A 23081-nucleotide genomic window follows, 5' to 3' on the forward strand; every position below is an offset into this window, starting at 1 on the left:
TCTCTGATCCTTCTCATGTTCAGGCCCAAGGCCAAGTCTCTAGGCCCCACCTGAGGTCATGTCCAGTCAGCCTTGAGTTCCCTCTTCATTGCTGGCCCCTGGGATTGACATTTTTTTGTAGTTATCAATATATATTTAAAAATTAGTTTTCTTTATTATATTTTATTTCCCACCAGGGCTTGCTATGACCCTTAGAATAAAAACCGGGCTCCTTGAAACAGCCCCACCAGCCCCACATGTGACTTAGCACAATTCCAGGAAGAATTAGTGTGTCCATGAATCAGACGAGAAACTGAGGAGCAGAGAGGAGCAGGAGGAGCCCTGCCTGGTGTGGGGTGTGGGGTGTGGGGTCTGGGGGATAGGGCACCTTCTTGATGCCTGCCTGAGGCTTGTCGGACCACTCCCTCTCTCTTGCTGAAGTGGGCATGTGGCAGGACCCGCCTGGCGTCTGGCACAGGTGCCCGGGAGGTAAATCCTGGGTGTGGCCCTTCCTTCTAGGAGTAAGCTGACTGGAGGCTTCCTTCAAAGAAATGGGCAAGGCCCTGCCCATCAGGCCGCCCTGAGGCCGAGCCAAGCACTCTGTTGTGGACGAACTCCATGTGCCAGGCTACACAGGCGGCACTGAGCATTCTGGTTTTGCCATTGAGGACATATGGTTAGAGGGTGAGAGTCTGGGGGTCTAGGTCAGAGGGACTGGGTCCCGGCCCCCCACCCTGCCCTGAGCAGCTCTGGGACCTCAGGCAGGTTGCTCTCCCTCTTGGGCCCTCGGTTTGCCCATCTGTACAATGGGGTTGATAAAGCACCCACTCCATTGGGTATAGCTGGAGTGAGAGACCCTGTAGGTAATGTGCTTTACATATTCTTATGCCAACCTCTCTGGGCCTCAGCTTTCTCCTCTGTGAAATCGGTGATTAGTGGGGCCTCCTCATAGGACGGGAAGATGTAAGGAGCTGATGTACACACAATGCCTGGAGTGTACCAGGTGGCAGCAAGGGCTGTGTGGGTGCTGAGACTACGGTTACGACCCAGATGTGCAAACAGTGGCAACTTCATTCTCATTCCTGCTGATGGCAGGAGAATGTCCCCTTGTCACTCTCAGGGCTTAAATGCAGTCCCTCTCCCATCAACTTTTCTGATTCAGGACTCTTGCTTTTCCATTCCTCCCTGCTCTTTCCCTTTCCCAGGTGTAACATCCTGTTGGGAGAGAGGCCTTCACAACTCTGATGGCCCCTGGGTCCCTGTCCCTGGGAGTCTTGGGCTGGCATCTGCCCAGCGGTGGTGTTTATTCTGGGCAGTGGGCTGCTCAGGTCCGGGGTCCTCCGGGATGCGGGAGATGTTGTTAGGCCCCCCAGATGTCCGGCCTTCCTCTCTTCCCGGGCCCACACCCTCCGGCAGGTCGATGTGCTCCAGGGCCTTGCTTTGACTAGTGAAATGTGAGCAGCTGGGATGTTTTACCTGAGCCGAAACCTTTCAGGGCTGGTGGGATCCCCCTGCTCTTCTCTGTCATCTTGTATTGACATGCATGGTGCCTCCCTCAGCTGGGAGCTGAGTGACTGTGACAGGCAGGGCCCCTGCACCCAATGCTGGACACGTGGCAAGTGAGAGCTAAACCTGGCTGGTTCGGCCACCTGTGCTCAGCCACCTGCTGCATAGCCTGGGCCACCCTGACTGAGGTGGACACAGTCCCCAGGCCTCTAGCTGGATTCTGGAATTCCCGGGCCTGGGACACATACCGTCTGGCTTTTCTGTGGGCCCCTGGCAGACTGTGGGCGCCGGGGGCGGGCAGTCTCAGACCCTCCCTTGGCGGGCACGCGGCTCCTGGCCACGTCACCGCTGCTCCACCGAGCAGCAGGGCTCCAGGCTCCTCTGCTTTCAGGGGCGTCCCTTCTGCCTCTCCGGCTTCCAGAGCCCCACATCCATCCTCTCCTCCTGGGCTGAGTCCAGGGGCCCCTTTTTCACCCGATAACCACAAATTTGGTATCTTCTTTTACGAGTTTTTTGGTTTTTTTTTTTTTAGCTTCCACATATAAGTGAGATCATAGTATTTGTCTTTCTCTGTCTGGCTTATTTTATACAGTGTAATGCCCTCCACGTGTATTCACGTTGTCGCAGTGGCAGGATTTTCTCTGTTTGTGGCAGAATAACCTGCCGCTGTGTGTACAGATCACATCTTTGACAATTTGCCTGTTGAAGGACACGCAGGTCGGTTCCACACCTTGGTATTCTGAGTAATGCTGCAGGGGACGGGGTGGGGGGAACGCAGGGGTGCAGATAGCTTTTTGAATTAGTGTTTTGGGTTTCTTCGGAAAAATATCCAGAAATAGAATTGCTGGATCACCTGGCAGTTCTATTTTTAATTTTTTGAGGACCTTCCATACTGTTTTCCACAGTGGCTGCACCATTGGCATTCCCATCAGCAGTGATGGGCTCCATTCTTTCCACATCCTCGCCAACACTTGCTGTTTGTTGTCTTTTTGATGACAACCATCCTAACAGGTGTGAGGTGACATCTCATTATGGCTAATGAGTTCATTTTAAACTCAATACTTCGCAAAGCTAATTTTATTGCAAAGGACGTTGCGCAATATTGCCACAAGTGAGACAGGGCCTGGCTTGCCATAAGTAGCAAGTAACTTAAATGAGCAACATGAAAATAAAATCAGTCAGTCAGTTCCGGCTCCAGAGGCTGCCTGCTGAAAGTTGGGAGTTTCTTTTGCAAAAAGGAAAGATTAGGGAATGTTTAAATGGCATTAAAGACCAACAAGCACTCATAGAGACTTTCTCTTTGCCTTCACCTAAAGGACTGATAGTGAATGAAAAAGGGAATCTCTTTCTCTCCTGTGATCTGAGGTATCTGAGGGCCCCCCACCCCGATGAGGCATCTCACTTGGGGGGACCCAGTGGGGCCATGGAGAGCCACCGGGGGATGGTAAGGGAGGTTGGGGTGGAGGAGCTGAGCTCTACACCTGATAACATTGTCCCCATCCTCATGGGCCACCCCCTCTATTCTGCCCTTCTTGGACACAGTATGGGAAGCAGAGCTGGGTTCGAATCCTGCCCCTAGGACTGGAGCGGGTGTCTGCCTCTTCCCCGCCTCAGCTGCCTCCTCCGGGGAAAGGAAAGCACTTTGGGAGAGGCCGGGAGGGGGTGAGATGCACTGCGGCCCCGGGGAGCATCCGCGCAGACGAGGCACCGTTAGCCCAGCAGGGCCTGCGCGCGAAGCCTGCCCGCCCGGCTCAGCTAAGACCCGGCTTCCCCTCCCAGCGGGGGACCCGGCCTGTTGGGTGGGATCCAGTCTCAGCCCCGTTTCCCAGATCGGTGACCTTGGGCAAGTCTCATAGCCTGTCTGTGCCTCAGTTTCCTCATCTGGAAAATGGGGAAGTCACAGTGCCCCCCTCGCAAGGTCGTGAGAGGATGAGGTGGATGATGACGGTTTGGCTCAGGACCTGCCGCAGAGGCAGCGCTTAGCAGAGGCTGGTGGTGAGGATGCTGCAGACGACAAAGCTGACGGCAGCGGTGACTGTGCGGGGACAATGCGGGGCAGATGTGTTTCCCACGTGTTTCTCACCATGACCTTCTTGCAACGCACCCAGGGAGGGTGCGGGTGGCCCGTCACCGGCCCTCGTCGGGGGCTGTCTGGGCGGCCTCGGCGGAGGCCAGGCACTCCCGGGACGGCCCCGGGGGCCACTGCCCGGAGCGAGAAGCCAGGGTGGCCAGGCCATTCACCCCAGGGTACAAAGGGCCACTGCGCGAGCGCCGCGGGCCAGCCACTCCCCACTGCTCCTCTGCATGTTTACCCGCGGCACGTGCGTGCTGGGGCCCTCGGGGTCAGGCTGCGGGCCTTGGTAGACTGCTGAGCTGGACTTTGCAGCGGCCTCCTAACTAGCCTCTGGCCTCCGCTCTCACCCCGACCCAGCATATTCTCCGAGCAGCAGTCTGTGTGGTTCTGTTAAAATGTAAGTCATGACATGGCCTCCTCTCCTCGGAGCCCTCCCAGGGCTCCCCACATTGTCAGAGAGAAGCCCAAATCCTGCAGTGGCTTCCCAGGACCCCTGGCCCATCCCATCCTCTCTCAGCTTATCTCCACCCACCTTTCCCAGCTGCTCTCCAGCTATACCAGCCCTCGCAGATCCTCCGATGTGCCCCAGGCCTTTGCACTGGCCGTTCCCTCCACCTGGGATACCCTTCCTCAGATATCCATGAGGCTCCCTCCCTCACTTCCTTCAACCTTTGCTTGAATGTCCTTTCTAAACATGACCTTCCATGATCTCCCTGTTTAAAACTGCAGCCCCTTTCTTCTCTCCTTTCCTGGGCTCTATTTATATTTTCTCATGCACACAGCACTTTCTAGCCATTACAGAATGTATGGATTTATTTTTGTTTATTGCCTGCCTCCCCCTGCAGGGAGGTTGGCTCCAGGGGGCACAGACTTTGGTCTAACTGTTCACTGCTGCCTCCCCAGCGCCTGGTACATGGTAGGTGTTCAATGTTTGTTGAGGTTCAAATGAGGAGAGAAGGGAAACCTGTTTCCTGCCCACTGGGGCCTCACTGGGAGTGGCCAGAGGGTGGTAGAGCTCTGCAGTCACCTCTTCCCAGAGGCAGATGATACCAAAGCCAGACAGGGTGCAATTCCCAAGGTATTTAGACAGTCACTGTTCCAAACGGGCTGTTCCTGCCCAGATGGATTGGCAGGAAAGCTCAGAGTCAATAAAGTGTAGGAGATAAGCAGCTTCAAGAGAAGACACTGAGATAGGGTGAGCTCCAAGCAGTTCCTGTGAATTTGCTGGGCAGGTGAGGGAGTGGGTGGGTCCCCTACCAGGGCAGCTGGAGCTGGCAAGGAGCCTGCCTGGGTGATGGAATAAATGAAATGTGGTCTAGCCTTACAAAGAATGAGATTCTGACACAGGCTACTACTGTAGGGTGAACCTTGAAAACTTTATGCTGTGAAATGAGTCAGTCACAAAAGGCCACATATCGCATGAGTCCACCTATAGGAAACTCAATAGGCAGGTTCAGAGACACAAAGGTGGGGGCAAATGGGGAATGACTACTTCATGGGCCCGGGGTTTCCTCTTGGGGTGAAAAAAATATTCTGAAACTAGACAGAGGTGGTAGTTGCACAAAATTATGAATGGACCTAAAGCCACTGAATTGTTCACCTGAAAATGGTTAATTTTAACTCAATTAGTAATAATGAAAATAATAAAAAGCTGAAGGCAGAGCCGCCTCCTGTGTGGCCCACTCTGCGCAGGTGCGCTGCTCCTCGCGAACCCCCACAGCAGCACCTCCCACCTGGTGTCCTGAGGTGAGCTGCCGGGTACAAGGACACAGATGGACATACTGAGTCCCAGAGTGAGCTGCTGCTTCTCCTTGCCCAGCCCTCTGATCTCAGCAGAGAGGAAGCCTGGGCTGGGTGCTAACAGGTCTCTAACATTGGCTGGCCTCATTCTGAACAGGGAGAGGGCGGGCCTCAGGCCCAGAGCCCAGGGTAGGTAATGGGACCTAGTTAAAGTTTAATGGCATGGATTTGCTTTTATTGTATTTACTTTTATAGTATCTTTAATTACTGGCAAGTATGGTGCATTGACTGGTGACCTCTCCTTTAAAAAGATAGGTCCACATCCTAACCCTCAGTACCTGGCACATGACCTTATTTGGAAATGGGGTCTTTGCAGATGTGATGAAGTTAGGGATCTTGAGATGAGACCGTACTGGATCAGAGTGGGTCTTGGAAGAGAAAGGAGATTTGATAAAGAGGTACAGAGGGAAGAAGATCATGGAAAACAGAGGCAGAGATTGGAGTGGTGCAGCCACAAGCCAAGGAAAGCCAAGGATGGCCAGCAACACCAGAAGCCAAGAGAGGCAGGGAACAGTCTCCCTGGGAGCCCCAGAGGGAACTGGGAACCAACCCATCTGACCCCTTGATTTCAGACCTCTGGTCCCCAGAACTATGAGAGAATAAATTTGTTTTAAGCCATAGTCTCTCGTACTTTGTTACAGCAGCACTAGGAAATGAGTACAGCAAGCGCTACTGGTTCTCAGTTTCCCGAGGTAAAACCTCCCTTTTAACACAGTTGATCCTTGAACAACAAGGGTTCGAACTTTGCAAGCCCAATTACACAAGGATTTAAAAAAATAAATACTGTAGCCCGGCCAGGTGTGGCTCAGTGGTTGAGCATCGGCCTAGGAGATCGTGGTTCGATTCCCGGTCAGGGCACATGACCAGGCTGCGGGCTCGATCCCCAGTCGGGGGCATGCAGGAGGCAGCCGATCAATGACTCTCTCATCATTGATGTTTCTATGATGTTTCTATCTCTCTCTCTCCCTCTCCTTTCCTCTCTCTGAAATCAATAAAGATATATTTAAAATAAATAAGTAAATACTGTGAATGTACAGGGTGGGGCAAAAGTAGGCTTATAGTTGTCCATATGGAAAATAATACAATAATTAATAAAAAGCAATTCAAGAATAAATTCTGTGTTTTGCATAGTCACAACTGTAGACCTACTTTTGCCCCATCCTGTATTTCCTCTTCTTTATGATTTTCTCAATAACATTTTTTCTCTAATTTATTGTAAGCACAGTATATAATACATATACATATAGAATATATTCATCAATTCCTTGTTATTGGTAAGGCTATTAGTAAAATTGTTGGGGAGTCAAAGTTATACTCAGATTTTCAACTGCACTGGGCATCAGTGCACCCAGACACTCTTGTTGTTCAAGGATCAACTGTACATTGAATTTAGAAGGTAAGTCAAGAGTGGAGGAAGTGACTGTCCAGGTAGGTGTGCAGGGCATGTGTCCAAGTGGACAGACACTACTGTCCGGAGAGAAACTGGACTGAGCTGGGTGGCATTTAGCCCCGGAGGAAGAGTGGTGGAGGTCCTGGGGGGGCAGGTTATGAAGGTCACTCAGGCAGCAGAACCCTGTGGCCTCTCGGGCAGGGAGGCTACACAGTGCCCCTCCAGACACTTCAGCGCACTTGCAGGAAAGCCCATGCGTTCCCAGCTCAGTGATTCACATTCACCTTCTTTTGGAAAAAGCACTTTGGACAGGGTGGGTTTTCCCAAGCCCTGAAGTGCCTGGAGATGGACCGGAGGGGAAGGGGGTTCCCAGCAGATGGCCTGCTGGAAAGCGATCTGCCCATGTACAGGACTCGAGGTCACTCGCAGGCCTCACCTGCCCTTCCACTTTCTAGGTGCCATCAGAGGACAGGCTTGCTGGCACCTCCATCAGGATAGAACCCCCACACTCTTGCTAGTCATTGGCTGGGCCCCTGGGGAAGCACTGGGCCACTTCCAGCCAGAGGGAGGACACTCATGCTCTGGGCTGCCCCCTGAAGAAAAGCCCGTATTTCCTAAGAGCTGGAGGCAGAAGAGGAAAAGCCAGCGTTTGCTGAGCACCCCGTGTCCACACTGGGCAAAGGGCCTTCTACCAGGCACCAGCTTGTGGTCTCACAGGCAGGTCTGGGGCAGCGCATGGTTCTGACGCCAATTCCCGCCTCACCTCCTCTTCCTGCAAACAGCCCAGGCACATGTGGCCCTTCAGACCCTCACCCCTGGTGCCTGTCTCCTCACAGCTGTTGTCCCTGGTTCTGCTGCCCTGAGCCTGCCTTCTACCTTCTCCAAGGTACCCTTCCAGGAAGATCCTTTTTCTACACTAAAGCCACCATGACACATGAGTGCCCATGTGTCCAGAGGCACGGCTGCTACAGGAACGGCCGAGGCTGCAGCCAGACCTCGCACAGTGCTGGGTACCAAGAAGCCAACCTCAACCCAGGGGCTCCAGCGCCTGTGAGGCCCTGGGCTGGGAGCGGACAGGAGCCCTGCTGAGGATACGTGGGCGACTGAAAACCCAGAGCAGCCCGCCCTCTCCAGCCGCCTCCACCTTCCAGCATGGCTTCAACCTGTGGCAGGAGGCAGGGAAGACGGGTGGTGCCCCATTCACTTTGGACTCAATTCGGGTTTTACCTCAAGGCCCAGAAGGTCCGGCTGCTTCTGGGCCAGGTTCAAGCTGGAGCGTCAGGAATTGCCGTAAGAACCCATTTCCAGGGAGTTCCAGGGCTCACGCTGGTGCATGTCACGGCTCTGGAAGGAGCCCGCCCCAGGCAAACTTCACCGATTCCTGGGCCCTTCCACTTCCCCTGGCCCAGCAGAGAGGTTCCCTGTGCCCGTCCTGGGAGACAGGGCTATTAAGGGCACCTTTCCACAGGTGCAGCACCTGAGGCTCGGATGGAGAACCACCTGACCCACAGGTGAAGGGAGCAGAGCATGGACCACGCTCACTACACCTGGCAGGGGGTGGGGGCACTTTCTGGACGAACCGCTGCACCTGAGTTTTCCCAGCTCTGGGCAGGAGCGGCCCCGCCTCCCTTTTAGGAACCGGGGAACACCTGGCCAGAGTGGGGGCAGGGAGGGGCCGTGACAGGCTGAGGGGTCAGGCAGCAGAGAACCTTCCCCTTGCCTGCCCTGCCTCCCTGCCACAGCACCATGAAGCAGCAGCCGCATTCTGGTAGCTCTTTCGCTTTTATTGCCAAGTAACAATTTACATGGAAGTTCCAGTTTTCATTTCCAGCCTGGTGTGCAGTACCCACAAAGCATGAGTCACACTGGCGAGCAGGTACTTCCCTGGAACGGTCCCTCAACCCAGAAGCATGAGGTTTCCTAACCCTGCTCCTCCTTGGGACAAAATTATTTACATATTTTCAGCTCAGAGGAACATTAGGAACCCTTACAGTTTATACTCAGTGTCAACATGACTACACGAAATATTTATTTATTGCATCTAGAAAAGATGAGAATCAGTTCACCCTGCGCCTTTTTTTTTACAGTGCATCTTGAGACCATGGAGAAATCTCGTGTGTCTGTGAAGGGTGGTCTCTTCACTCCCTGTCACTGGTTGATGCCAGTGTTTAAGTGGGAAGCTGCCTTCTGCAGAGAGCACATGGCAGGACGGGCTTGGCGGAGGGGAGGGGGCGGAGGAGGCCTACTGGTGGTGGGAGGACCCTCCCGCCCAACCCTCCCTGGGGTGGGGGTATCTGCCCCATCTTCTCGCCATGGCTTTGGGCTGGTCCCCCTCCTTGAGCTTGCCCATCTTACCTTTGGGGAGAGGTGCCCTCACTCACTCAAACCAGAAGAAACATGTTCTTCTCTGCAGCAACTTTCAAAGCTGAGGGGCCCAGTGTGGACTTGGGGAGGGCGAGACCAACTCAGTCCCTCCTTCTGTAGGAATGTGGAGGTGGGGGGCTGGCTGGGCTGCCTGAGGCTGCCCCCAGAGATCTGAATCTAAGGCCCATGGGTCAGAGGGTACCCCCACCCCCGGCTCTGGGCTCTCCAAGAATTCCTTGCTCTAACTCTCTGCCCAACCTGAGACCCAGTATGCTATTAAGTTTGTGGAGTTCTCCTGAAAACACAGCCGAGCCCACTGCTGTCAAGACAGCCAACACCTGGTGAGATGGGACCTTCATCAGAGCGAAGACCCTAGCCTGCCTCCTCCAGACCCCAGACCCCAGCAGAAGGACAGGTGGTCTCCTTCTCAGCATTAAGGTGTCTGGTTAAAGCAGTCCCACCCACACACCTAAAGGTGTCCTGTCCAGGTCAGCTACTGGCAGGCTGTGGCCCCAATCTGTACCTTTCCTTAGACAGTCCATGGAGGCTGGGCTGCGTTCAGCTCCCCAAGCCTGGGGAATGCTGTCAGAGGTGCCTGGGACATGCTGGCCCCTGCCCAGGACCTTCTCTTTCAGTGCTCGGAGGCAATGAAGCCGCCTGGAACTACTGGATTTCTGACAGCTAGTGGGCGGTCCTTGGTCCACCTGGTAAGTCACTTGCCTTCTCAATTCTGCTGCCCAAGTTATTTGAAACCAGAAGTGCATGGGCCTGCAGCTGGCTTGTTTCTATGTCCAAGCAGAAGGAGATCAAGCAGGGCATGTGGCTGGCTGCTGGAGAAGTGGGTGCTACCATCCCTGATGGCACCTCCTTTCCCCCTACAGACTATCCTCTTCTGTCCCACCTGGCTCTGCTGATGGTTGTGCCTTGTCCCTCTTGCTGTGGCCCCTGAATTTCAGCCTAAATGGGTCTTTTCTTTGTTGAAGATTGGTGGGCACAGCTATCTGGAGGGCTTCTGACAACTGGAGAGACCTGTCCCCATAGGCACCACTCCCCCTCCTCTGCAGGAACTCTGTTTCCTTTGGGAGGCTGGAATCTGGCCTCAGCAGGCCCTGATGTGACGGCTGGATTGGGGGTGGTGGTGAGGGCAGCATCCTCTAATAGGTGGGGGATGAGCACTCAGAGAGTCTTCTGAGGCGACCCAGTTACTGGGCTGGGCCATACTGACACCCCGGTGGACACATGGAGGGAAGCTGTGGAAGGTCTCAGCGCAGAGAACTGCCCCCCATCCCAAAGGGAGAAGGGGGGGTTCATTTAACAAACAAGCTGTGTCTCTGCGGCAGCAGCAGAGAGGAAGGGTGCACACAGAGTCAGGAGGCAGGCGACGCGGAGGGTGGCTGCCATGGCCTCTGCTCCCCACCATAGCCACTGGGGCTGGGGGCTTAACGATCCCAGGTGATTCCTTCTTAGACAAATGGAGATGGCAACAACTGAAGGGGATGCTGGGAAACTGTCCTGTTTGCTTTCAGTCCAGAGTCGAGGAATGGGCCCTGAGCGGGAGCTGACTGCACTGGGCCTTTCATTGAAAAAAGCTTTCAGGTAGCGAGAGGCCCCTTGGCTGCCAGGGCAGAGAAACCTCCCGCCCTTCTGCTCTGTGTGTACCTGAGAATACATGTATCTCCTTTATTTTGTTTAAAAAATACTCTAAGCTTTCCAGGAAGGTACTTATCACCCCACAGGCTTGCAGAGTTAGTAATAAAGAAATAAGAATCACTTAAGAAAATGGAGAACTCTAAACCAAAACACTGGGAAGTTTGGGGGAAAATGAAAATGAAATCTTAACAGTCATCTTACACTTTTTACATGACATCAAACCTTAGCATTGAGGATTTTTTTGGACTTTTCAATAAAATAGGTGCTTTTAAAATAAATGCTTTTCGCCTGCTGCCAAAGCGGAAATAAATACCCAAAGGAGATGTTTATCGAAGTTCACTTTTCTACAAATTTCCACCTACAGTGACCTTGTGTGCTTCTTCCATGCACGCTGGGGATGGTACGGAGGAGCTGTGAGCCTGGGAGGGCTGGCTGATGAAGGGGGTGGTGCTGGTGGGTCCTGCCACCCAGGCTGCGGGGCTTGCAGACCAGGAACCCTACCTCCTCGAGGTGTGGCTTCAGCCCTCTGGGTTTGCTGGGGTGTCTCCACCAATCCCAGCTGCTCTCAAAGAAGTGTGAAGTGAAAGAGGAATTCAAACGGAGTCAAGGAGCACAAGGTCGGTAGTGAAGATGGTCATTGCGATGCTCGCAATGTGTCCTTGGAGTCAGTGGCACAGGGTCCCTACCAGCGGGGCCACACGAACAGAGGGAGGCTGCTTAGTGGGGACTTAGTGCTTGGTGGGGTCCGCTGCCTCTGGATGCGCAGCCTCCTCACCTGGGGTCACTGCACTCTCTGTGGCTAATGTGGGTGGCGGGGGGATACCTGTGAGGGTACGGAGGCTGTGGGGGTCCACAGGTGGGATGAGGGTCAGCGACTCCACGCTCAGCGTGTCAGCAGTATCCTCACAGAGCAGGGAGATGGTGGGCTGCTGGGTTGGGGTGAGGCTGGGGGGCAGGCTGACTGTCTCCGTGTCCACGCTCTTTGCCAGGCTCTTGCAGGACCTGGCGTCTGCTTCCATTTCACTGACGATCACCAACTGGCCGGGAAGGTTAGGCTGAGGCTGTTCTATAGTCGCGGGGTCATCTTGGTGGGGGGAAAAACAAAGGGACACTTAGCTCTGAGACATTCTGCTCCCATTGGCACCCTCAGCTCCTGTCCTGAACCAAGGCCCCGGGAAATCTGGGTGGGAGGTGGCAGTGTTGAGGGAATAGCTTGCTCCACTTCCTCCTTTTGGGGACATAGAAACTGGTAAATCCAGCCTGACCTAGGACTGGGGGAAATGGGTCAGGGCCCACGGATACCCTCACTTATGATGCAAGGGAAAGATGAGGGGCTTGTGCAAAAATCAAGGAGTGGACTCTGGAAGCCCAGTTCCTGGGTGCCAGGAAATGGCCCCGGTGGGCTGTATGTATGCACCAGTCCTGAGCCACCTGCCTGAGGAAAAACACACGTTCAGAGAGGAAATGGGCTTGGGGGTGCTTATCACTTCCCCGCCATTTCCAGAGTCTAATTTGGTGACATTTACCCAAGAGGGAACTCACTGCAATATTTAAAAAGAAAAAAAAAGGGAATCCTATAGAACTTTTTAACTTGCATAACCAAACCCAAAGTTCAGACTGGTTGGTCTCCTGTTCCTTCTTGAAGTGCTGAGTTAGCACTCAAAAAGGGACCATAACCCCCGGGGCCATTCCTGTTCCCACAGGGAGAAACCAAGTCAGGAGAAAGGCAGGGGAGCCTCCGCCTGATACACTTATTCTCAAAGTGGCAATTTCTTTTTTGGGTGCTTTTCAAAATTCTTGCTTATATTACAGACAAATGGCCTAATTTGCTTTCCAATGATGAATCTGCCTGGACAGAAATGCCAGTTGTGACTGGAGCGCATTGTGGAAAACATCTTCTAGGATGCCACATGCCCGTAATTTGAAAACATTGATAAGGCTGTGGGCATCTCGCCTGGAGCAAGTTCTTATTTGTACGGACGTCGGGAGGTGCCGACCACAGTGTGGGCTCTGAGTCTGAAAGCACTCTGGGTCCCAGGAACGGTGGTAGACATTCTTTAGTCCAATGTGATTCCAGTTAGTTGTTTTTTTTTTCTTACAGTTAAGCCAAAACAAAATAAAATTGCCAACTGAACACAGAGCAAAGAATGGAAAAACCAAGAGCAAAATAAAACCAAAGGGCACACAGAATGGGATAAAGGAGAGAGGGAATGAGGATTCCCACTGTGGAGAGAAAGTGCAAGCAATAGATTGAGCCTCCCAAATCCACGCCAGGGTTTCTTCCCACAAGACTCAGGCTACATGAGCACGACATGGTCCTAGTTAATGTCTTTATAAGGCACCTTTTTTAAAAAAAGTGAAATAAGGTCAGAAAAAACCACTGTGTGGGACTTTGGGCCAGTCCGCACTCCCGGAGGGTGGCAGCGGGACACATGGGCCCTGGTGGAAAAAGTGATTCGAGTAGGGGGTGATCTGAGCCCAGCACAGTGAACGCTCCGCACGCATTCTGCTTTCTCTCCATTTCTGTGCCTTTGCTCCATTCGGGAAGAGCGCCTGAGGTGAGGGGCTGGTCTGTGCCCAGGCTCAGGCTCTGGCTCTGACCCAGCATGACCTGCGGCTGCTCTCTGAGAGGGGCTCGGCTGTTCCGCGGCGCCCCCCCCGCCCCGAGTGTGGATGCGTCTGTGAGCTTCGTGCGTGTGGGTACACACGCAAGCTGAGCTGCTGACAGGGCAGTTGAGAAATGACTAATTCTCCAAGTGGCACTTTTGTGCCATCTGGAGACTGAGCAGCAAAGCACTTCCTTCACGTTTTTTCTCAAAACTCTATGTAAGAGTTCCCTCCCTGCTGGCTGCGTTTGCAAGCAGATATTCAGAAAGGCGCAACCCTCTCTCCTGGGCCCCAGTGGGGTTTTGGTGATGAGAATCAGGGACGTGGGACAGTTGCCATCAGATTAAAAACAAACCAACCAACAACTACTGCCATATCTACACAACTGGTTTCTTCTTTAAGAACCAATTTTATTAAAAGGGATCACTTTTTCCCTATAAAAAACAGCCTCTATTTTTTTAATAAGAAAAATAACCTCCTCTTACGCATCACCCACAACACTGTCTTATTTAATTAATTAATTTTTACTTTATTATTTTTTAAACTAAGAACTGCTTCCTGAATGTGATCTTCACATTTATCCACTGGGGGAGGGGGACTTTGCCAGGTTTTACCAAGGAAAAATAACCCAGTGAGGACACATTTTTCTGGTCAAGTGCCGAGCTGTGAAGGTTACTGCAGCTGGTGTTTTTGAGGTCTAAGGCCACAAGTTGGGGCCTGGCCCAGGAAATGAGGAATTTGGAGGACATTCTGGCTTCCTGGCCAGGGGCAGGGAGATAACTGGAGGCCGGAGTGGGAAATCCCAGATATCCAGGCTTCCATGAGTGATGCTCAGCCTCTGCATGGCTCTGCCCCAAGCTGACCATCACATCCCTGGCTGGCCTTAGAAGCTGGTCTTTGGCTTTGGGGCAGGGGCTCGGCTGACCTTTGCTAAGTGAGTTACAGTTTCCAGTAAAAATTTGGGCTTGATGTGTTCGGTCTGGAATAGGTGGGCCTGACTGATGTGGGGAAGAACAGAACAGCACAGCAAGCCAGAGAGCAAAGCTTAGAGGAAACAGCTTTTAAACACAAAAGGAGGCAGGAGGCTCCTGACTGCCAAATGGGCGGGCACATGTGGGAAACCTGGAGGGAAGCACCGAGGGAGAAAGCAGCATGAGGGGTCCAAGGTGCGCTGTGGCCCCCAAACAAATCCCCCCACTACTTGGAGCACTAAATGTAAGAAGGGGATGATTGAGTTATAGCCATCGGTGTGTGTGTGTAACTTTTGGCCTTTGGCTGAAATGTGACTGAATCTATCGCTTAGCTTTGAGCAAGACCAGGATAAAAGAAAAAGAAAAAAAAAAAGCTGACTTCTTGGTTGCTTTTTGCAAATTCTACCACCCAACCCTGTAGCCTAAGCTGGGGGTGCCCTGCGAGGCTCAGATAGAATACCTGCCTCTAGCTCAGGGTCTGTACCGAGCCTGATGCTGGCCTGCTCGGTATTTCAGAGAATGACAGTGTTTCCAGGCGGCTGGGTTTGGCTTGGAAGGGAAAAGAACCAGGGGATTTGATCCTCAGATGAAATGAGGCCACCAAGGGAGGGGGATCCAGTTTTGGGGGGAAGCTGAGGAAATGGCCACTTGAGGACAGCTCTCAGGTCACGACCTGGTGTCCTGGGGGCCCCAGCCTGCCCCGCCTGCCGTGCAGAGCCTGCTGACTAGAAATGCAGCGTGGCGAGGGGGCATCATGGGCCCGTGGAGGCTAACGGAGGAGACCTGCCTGAATTGACTTTGCCAGAGTTGCCGTGACAGCTGCCGTTCGAAGCACTAAACCCAGTGGCCGCCATGACTGTCGGCCTCCGACAGGCTGAACACTCGCCGGCGTCCTTTCCTGCCACTCCTGACTAGAGGGAAACACAGCAACAGATCATAGAAAGCCTTTAACAACAGGACAGAAAGGTGACATGGAGAGGGCACAGAGCAGAGACGAACGCTAAGCATCGATGAGAACGCAAGGGGGGCAGGGCAGTGCCCAGCTGGGGTGTGGGGCGCAGCCCCCCATGCAGGTAAGACACCCCTCACTCTGTCCCTCCAGGAAGAGGTGGCACCGGGACTCAATCGGGGTAAAGACAGCAAAGGTTCGGTCCTGCTGGAATGGAGAGAGTGGGGTCATCAGCAACATCTGGTCTTGGTGAGAAACCTCAGGGTCCAGAGGAACAAAATTGCCAGTCAGTTTTCGATGCAAACCAGCAGTTAAGATGCAAACCCTGCATCCCCGGGAGACTCTGAGGAGGGAAGGCTATGTGGTTCGGGGATCGGAGCCAAACCAGCTGGTGAAACAAGCAGGTTTCTGACCCAACGGATGAAGCCAGTAGTTGCCGGTGTCAGCACCCTAAAGCCAATAGCGCGGCTCTGTGAGTTCTGGGAAGGCCCCGACTGGGCGAGGCGCTCCGAGACATCCTCCCCAGCCATGGGTGGCACTCTCCAGGTGACCTCTGGTGATCTGAACCTTTGAAACCAAGACTGAACCACAGCAGGAAGAAGTGAGACCTGGTACCCAGCAGCCAGGGGTGGGTTCTAACTGGCTGAAACAAAAATGTTAGGAGCATTTCACTGGAAAGGAAGGAACCGTCATCTCTGAGACAAAATTGGGATTACAGCAAAGCTTAAAATCAAGGCCAAAGAACACAAGGGGAAGGTACCTAATGCCACCAAAATACAAGTTTAGAAATCGTTAAAATGGTACATTTTATGTTATGTATATTCTACTCCAAGTTTTAAAAAATGCCATGAAGAAAACTGGGGAGAAAGGATACCTTTTACTCAGGTCTCTGTCCTTAAAAAATCCTGCCTGACTGTAGTGACCAAGTTCAATGACATGCAGGTCAGCCTTGGGCTGTCTGGCTATAAGTTGGCCCAGAGTGGGTCGTGTCCTGTGGTGAAGGCCATATGTTCAGAAAATCACACCAGGGAGAGGTAAGGACGGGGAGGGAAGCCCAGCTGAGCAGTACCCTGCTCCTGTCGGGCTCCAGACAGGAACCAAACCTTCCTTCTTTCTGTAAATCTTGGGGAAGAGTCGCAGTGGCCACATCTTATAATTCCCTGGGCCTTAAAAAGGGACATTGGAAAGAGCAGGCTGGCTTTCACTCTGACTTCATTTTTTTAACAAATGATTTTCCTTCTTCCTCAAAGTAGCTCACCCAGAGCATGTGTGAAATGCAGCAGCTCTAGAGATGGGAGGCAAAGTGGCTGGTTCAGGACTCAGTGCAGGCCAGAGAGCGTATGTGTGACAGATTATGTGTGTATTTAATGTGTATGTGTGTAACCGTGTGGAAGCATGTGTGTGCGCACACACGTGAGCCTGCATTTGCATGTGTGTATCTACCATCATGAGCGTGCATAGGCGTAACTCAGAAAATATTTCTAAAGAGTTCCTACTGGCCCTACATTTGGTCCCAAAATTGGGTCTATTTTCTCTTTCCCGCCATATGTTCTCTGCAATTTCAGCTTCTCAAAACCATAAAATGTTTAAGGAAAAAATGTGCTGACACTAACCCTGTAATTTTCTCACTAGAGAATGAGCTGAAGCCTATCAGGCCAGCTCTGTGGGACGAGTGGGCGACATGAGCTGAGTTCCTGGATGCCCCCGTGCAGGGCGCGCAGCTCTCAAAGCACTTTAAAAAAAAGAGGAAAGCAGGGTAGAAGGAGTCAATGGGTAAAAAAAGGGGAATCTGTAATACTTTCAACAATAAAGATAAATAAAATCAATCTGTCAGAATAATAAAAAATTATTATCTATCAGAAATGTAAAAAAAAAAAAAAAAGTGGGGGAACAGGTCGACTCATGTATTGGGTGTTAAAACCAGAGAGCAAAGTCCCCTCTGCACACCTTTAACAGGTAAATAATTGAAGATGAAAATAAAACCCCTCCTCCCAACTATTTATGTTTGGTTCCTTGTCTACCAGGGAATTCAGTTTGTTTGTTTGTTTGTTTGTTTGAATCCTTACCCGAGGATATTTTTTTCATTGCTTTTCAGAGAGAGTGGAAGGGGGAGAGAGACACATTGGTTGCCTCTCGCTTGCTTGCTGACTGGGGCCGGGGATTGAGCCTGCAACCAAGGTTGTGTCCTTGGCTGGAATCGAACCTTCCATGGGCCGCTACTCTAGTCACTGAGCCAAACTGGCTACAGTGGGAAATCAGTTTAGACCATGCCTTCAGTCTGGGACATCTCTTGGCCCTGACTTGAGGGTCAGTACTTCTAAAAAACCGCTCATAAGCATACACAATCTGTCTCTGGCATGCAATGGCAAATCAGAAGCAGGTGCTCCCAGCACAGAGGCTATCTCTGGGCAACTGGCAAACCAGTGACCCCCCTCTGGGTGGGGTCCCTTCCCCTGTGTGAGGGGCCCTCTGCCAGTGCTGGGCCACAGGCTTCGGCCCTGATGGGCATGGGGATTGTTTTTCAAAAACAGGCTGCCCTGGTCTGTGTTTAGAAGGACAGAATTTACAGGGAGATCCCTGAGAGATGTGAAAAGGAATCAACCTGTCTCCTGCCATATTCCAGGCTCTTTTTGTGTGAGACCCAAAGGCTGCCTTCCTCACGGAGCCCTGGCCTGGTTAACCCTTCATCCTTTGGTGTTCATCTCCAGTGACGCCTCCTCCAGGAGCCTTCCACCCCTCCTGCAGCTGTGCAGTGCTGTCGTAGCCCCCTGCACATTTCCATGTCATAGTTCATAACTAGACACTTATCTGTACGGTTGTCTCTGATGGACCGTGGGCTCCCCTGCTAACCTGCACATTCAATGCTTTGTTACCCTGTATCCCCAGTGCATGCACGTAGTAGGGACTCAACAGAATCTGTTTAGAAAAGTTAATATAGTGGAGGTGGGGTACAAAGGTCAAGGCAGAAAAGATACAGAGAGATGAGCCATTAAGATGACAGCCCTGGCTGGTTTTGTTCAGTGGTTAGAGCATCAGCCCACGGACTGAAGGGTCTCAGGATCGATTCCGGTTAAGGGCATGTACCTCAGTTGCAGGCTTGATCTCCAGCCCTGGTTGGGGCGCATGTGGGAGGCAACCAATTGATGTCTCTCTCTCTCTCTCTGCCCCCCTCTCTCTCTCTGAAAAGCAATGGGAAAAAGAAAGGCTGAGGGGCTGGTGTGTGGGGGGGCCTATGTAGGGGCCCTATTGAGGTCAGGTCTGACAGTCACAGGACTTGAGTCACTCATACTGAAGGCCCCATGGGAAGCTGATAAAATCTGCATTTGGGATAAACCTGTCCTCTCTCAAACTCAGGCAGGAAACTTAAGGTCCCCTGGGCTAGACAGAGGGTAGAGGTGGAAGCACAACCAGGTATCAGAATGGTTCCATGCCCTCATTTAAGACCAAGCCATTTGGGCTGACAGAGATGTGGCTGTCTGGGGCCCACTTTGCTGCTGATTTTGGGGGACCACCAGGCTTTCCCCAACAGAGGCTGCATAGCCAGCCTTTGCTGACAGCATGCAGTTTCCTGGGTCTCTGTGGATGGGTTGTGGCTTTTCATTTGGGCTCTAGAGCAACCATGCACATTGGAAGGAGAGTGTGTGTACCTTGTGAGCTGTCCCCAGCTGGAACCTTAACCTAGGGCCCAAGTCTCTGTGATACCCTTGGCGGTACCCAAGACTGATTGAGGAAGCCCACTGATACCCACTGGGCTGTTTCAGAAGGTAGAGCATGGGTTTGGGAGTTGCCAAGGCTCAGGTTCACATCCAGCTCCTCCACTCACTAGCAGCAGCATCTTGGTCAAGCTGCATGACCTTTCTGAGCTCCTGTGTACTCAACTGTACGTGAGGCAAAATTCAATGTGGAGGCATCTGTGAAGTACTTCTGAGCAAGTGCTTGCCACACAGGGCTGTTTGGGGACAGCATGCCACAGAGAAGGCTGTGCAGTAGGTGCCCTGCCATATCGACTGCTCAAACGGTGAGAGGCTCACCCTGGCTTTATGGGTCTCCTTATACAAACCAAAGAGCAAGGACGTGGAAAACTGAGCCTGTCTCATCCCCTGGTGGATGGCATCTCTCGTGCACTTTCCCAACCAAACACCTGACTGAGCAAAGCATGTCTTCAAGAGCAAAGGAGCCACTGGAGTTTGCTAATTCCGGCTGCAGAGGACCTGGCCGCTGCTCTCCACACTAGGGACTTCCTGGGCTCTGAGGCTATGGAAACACTGGGCTAAGAATGCTTCTGACTCAGCAGTGGGCCCTCAAAAACCACTTTGAGGACAAGTGGCCCCTTGGCTGGGCTGTGGGGAGAGGCCCTGGCCCACCCCCGCCTGGCTGGCCCTCAAAGGAGCTGCCAGGCCCTGTGGGTGGAGAGTCTGCTGAGCAGGCAACACAGGGCCAGCCTTTCCAAATCAGAAGCTTGAACACTGGCCGCCACTTCAAGCCTATGTCAAACCAGGAAACTGGCCAAAGGGCACCCGTCCTAACAGAACTTTCCTTCCTCTGTCCTTGGCTTACTACCCAGCACGGCTGGGTAAGATACGGCTCAGTAAGATATAGCTTGGTAAGATATGGCTTGGTAAGAGACCAGGCAGATGCTGGGACCCTCTGGGTAGACCTGGCCCTATAGGGAACCCATGTGGTGTCCTCTGGATGGACGTGGGAGGGGGGGGGCCTGGCCTGGAAGTTTGGCATCAAGAGGCAAGTGAACAGTGGTCCTCCTGAGACCTGCTGCCTGGGCTCGTGGGTCTGGGACAGAGCTGGCTCCCATGGCCAGGTAGCTGTGACAGGGAGTTGCTCATGTGCTCTGATGCTCTCTTGTTTCAGGGATCGGAAGTTGGGTCCTTGGTTAAGAGTGAAGCACAAGCTGCCCGACAGGCCGGCCCTTCACCAGGAGATGAGTGATTTCAGTGTCTGCAGAGATTTGGACAGGCAAGCTGGGCCTCAGGCTTTCACTGTCAGGCAGTGTAAAAAATGGGGTCTGGCACGCTGGTCTCTACAGCTTGCTGAGGACGCACCGAACAGGAGCAGACACCCAGGAGGGCCTGCCCATCAGTTATCGACTAGAACTGCCTGGCTACCTGACAGCCAGGCTAACAGCTCCTGCATTTCTGAGACAAAAAGACATGCTGTTGGCATTGTGCAGGGGATGGTGGGGGTAGAAATAGAGGGGCTGAGGGAGGCCAAGAAAAAAGAACTAGTGCACTGTGGACCCTGAGTCTCTGAGGGAAGGTGCAGAGCTGAAGCCCACGGGCCACGTTCAGGGGACCATCTGCATATATGGCAGATTCTGATAGTGTCTCTTTGCTGCTTTCAGTTTGAGGCAAGGAAGAGTACGGCTCATTTGTTTACTTAACTGCTGCCTGCGCCTTCTTAAAAATGAAAGAGAGGTGTACTAGCTACACCAGGATGGGACCTTTCATCCCAGATGTAATGTTAAGTATGCATGTGTTTGGGTACACACAACATGGACAGAAATGTGCACATGCGGGCAACACATGGGTGCACACACAAGCACACAGACGCACAACCCTGCACTTCGGCCCCCAGAGTCAGCATGAGACCAGGCTTCAGAGGGGGGCTGAGGGATGCTCTTGGCTTCTGGAGGAAACTCTGTCTGAACTTCCCTGCTACAAGCCTGGAACAGCAGTGGCAACTGCTTGGATATGTGGCCAACCTTAAATAGGGCTCAGAAATAGCTCAGAAAGGGGAGTGATCTCCCGCCAGTTGGGGCAGACAGAGAAGCAGGTGCTGAGCAGAAGAGAGTCTGAGTGAGGTGGCTTGAGGGTGACCTTGCTGCCTGGGCCTTGTGAATGTTAATAGGAGACAAAGGTAGTGGATGCTGGGGGGGGGGGCTGCAGGCAGGCCAAGGTGCCCTGAGCCACAGGCACGAAGACCTTGCTGGCTTAACCCTTTGATAGGGACTGCAGAAGCGAAACGCTCCAGAAAGAGGTGTGGGTACCCAAGGTGATCTCTGCCTCTGGAGCAAAGGGAACAGTGGCCAGGGGCCCTTGATTTCCCTGGCACTGAGGTAGCTCATGCCGTGGCACATCGCTTTGTCATGACCCGTTGATCCATAACTTAACAAGAGTTTGGTGAGGTGTCCCTGAAATATGATGGCAAGGGCTCTGGATGGAACCTTGCAGGAATAGCAAAAGACTCTGAAGGTCCCCAAATGGGGGTACATGCTATCATCTCCAGGGCCCAGCAGACCAGTGGGGTCCTGATATAGGGTGTGAAGCACACACACTCTCAATGCCATTGCTGCTGTCCCAGCTTGAGCCCTGTCCTCTGGCTGCGTTTTGGGGCCACACTGTTCAGGAAATAAGCCAGGTGTCTTTACTCCTGAGTCCGTACGCAGTGCAGCGGTGCGCTCATGTGTGAGGGCTCACGGCAGCTGAGAACAGGGGTTGGGGGGAAACCACTCACATGTCCTATTTTGGACTCCCTGCTCATGGGGCCTGTCCATGACACTTGTGTAAGTGACAGGAGGGCAAGGTATGACTCTAGCACATTCTGACTGACTCTCAAAAGGGGAGCAGGTACACCCATGGTCACAGACAACTGGATTTCACCAAACATTTAAAGGGGAAACTGGTATGTTATGGAGGAAAAAAATTAGCAGAGACACAATTCTTTTGCCAGGGTTCAAACAATCGCATCTGGGAGACCCCTCCTGTGACACCTAAGACTTTGGAGGTGATGGGGTAGATTTAGGCTCAGCTTGCCTAATGTATGTCCGTCCCCTCCAGCTCTGTGGTCAGGGAAGGCCTTTCACTGGACCAGTCTGCAAAAGGAGAAGTTTCTACCCTGCTGGGAGCTAAATGAACCAGGCTGTAAGCAGCATCCTGTTAGAGTGAATACGGAATCCCTCCCGAGTGGCAGTGTCCCCAGACAAGGTGGTGAGGAGGAGCTGGTTATCAGTGGTCTTGGCATTGAGGAATCACAGGTTCCCATGGACCCCCCGCACTGTGTCACTTGGCCAATACCTGATGGGCTCTGGGCGACAGAGGAGGTGGACGATGAACTGGTTCCTCCCAAGTCACAGTGGCTGGTGCTCCCACTGCCACTGGGGCTCCCATTGGCAGATGGCGACGGCGAGGACAGAGAAGATGAACTGTGCTGGTTTATGCACTGGGCGACGGCGAAGCCTGTAAGACAAGGTGGTGGGTGACGTGAGCGAGCGGGAAGAAACCAGCTGGCCTGGCATGAGGGGTGCCACCTGCCCCACTGGATGTGGGACCCTGTAGGGTGAGCCCCCGCCTCACAGGTGGGGCAGGGTCTTAGTGAAAAGGCCATGCTAACCAACCCACGCTCAGCTCCCTGAAGGTCTGGGTCAGCTCCTCACTAGTAATGGGACTGACCTGGACATATTTTGAAGCTGTTTCAAGAAAAAGGGGGCAGCCAGGCACCAGCCATAGCACTTAGGACGGGGCTGTGGGCCGTAAATCTGAGTGCCTGACGCTGGCTCAGCAACATGCTGGCTATGGCCCTGAAGGGACATGCAGCCAGGGAGCTTCAGAGGCATCTTGGAGAAGTTCACACAGGGACGTGGGGCCTTTGCTAACGTGCCCGGTGCTGCCAAAGGCAGGGCACCAGACTCAAGCTCTGAAGCCACACTGGGTGGGAGGGGAGAACCCTCAAGATGCCCCTGCCAGAGAAACTGCTCTGCCCTGGTGGGTCTGGCAAATTTGGTGTGGGAAATAGAAAGCCCCGACGACAAGCTACCAGTCACAGTCATGCGCCACAAAA

General features: G+C 53.0%; 1 protein-coding gene across 1 annotated transcript in view; it reads right to left on the reverse strand.

The window, feature by feature from the left end:
- Positions 1-11069: 11069 nt before the first annotated feature.
- Positions 11070-23081, reverse strand: part of CLEC16A (C-type lectin domain containing 16A) — a 196166-nt gene continuing 184154 nt past the window's right edge. Inside the window, exons 22-23 of the mRNA XM_016197595.2 lie at positions 22319-22480; positions 11070-11847 (exon numbers count right to left, since the gene is read on the reverse strand). Coding sequence (XP_016053081.2) covers positions 11492-11847; positions 22319-22480 — 518 coding nt within the window. The 3' untranslated portion in view covers positions 11070-11491. The remainder of the gene's footprint in view (positions 11848-22318; positions 22481-23081) is intronic.

Source organism: Miniopterus natalensis, chromosome 3, assembly GCF_054644295.1.
Source record: "Miniopterus natalensis isolate mMinNat1 chromosome 3, mMinNat1.hap1, whole genome shotgun sequence".
NCBI lineage: Eukaryota > Metazoa > Chordata > Mammalia > Chiroptera > Miniopteridae > Miniopterus > Miniopterus natalensis.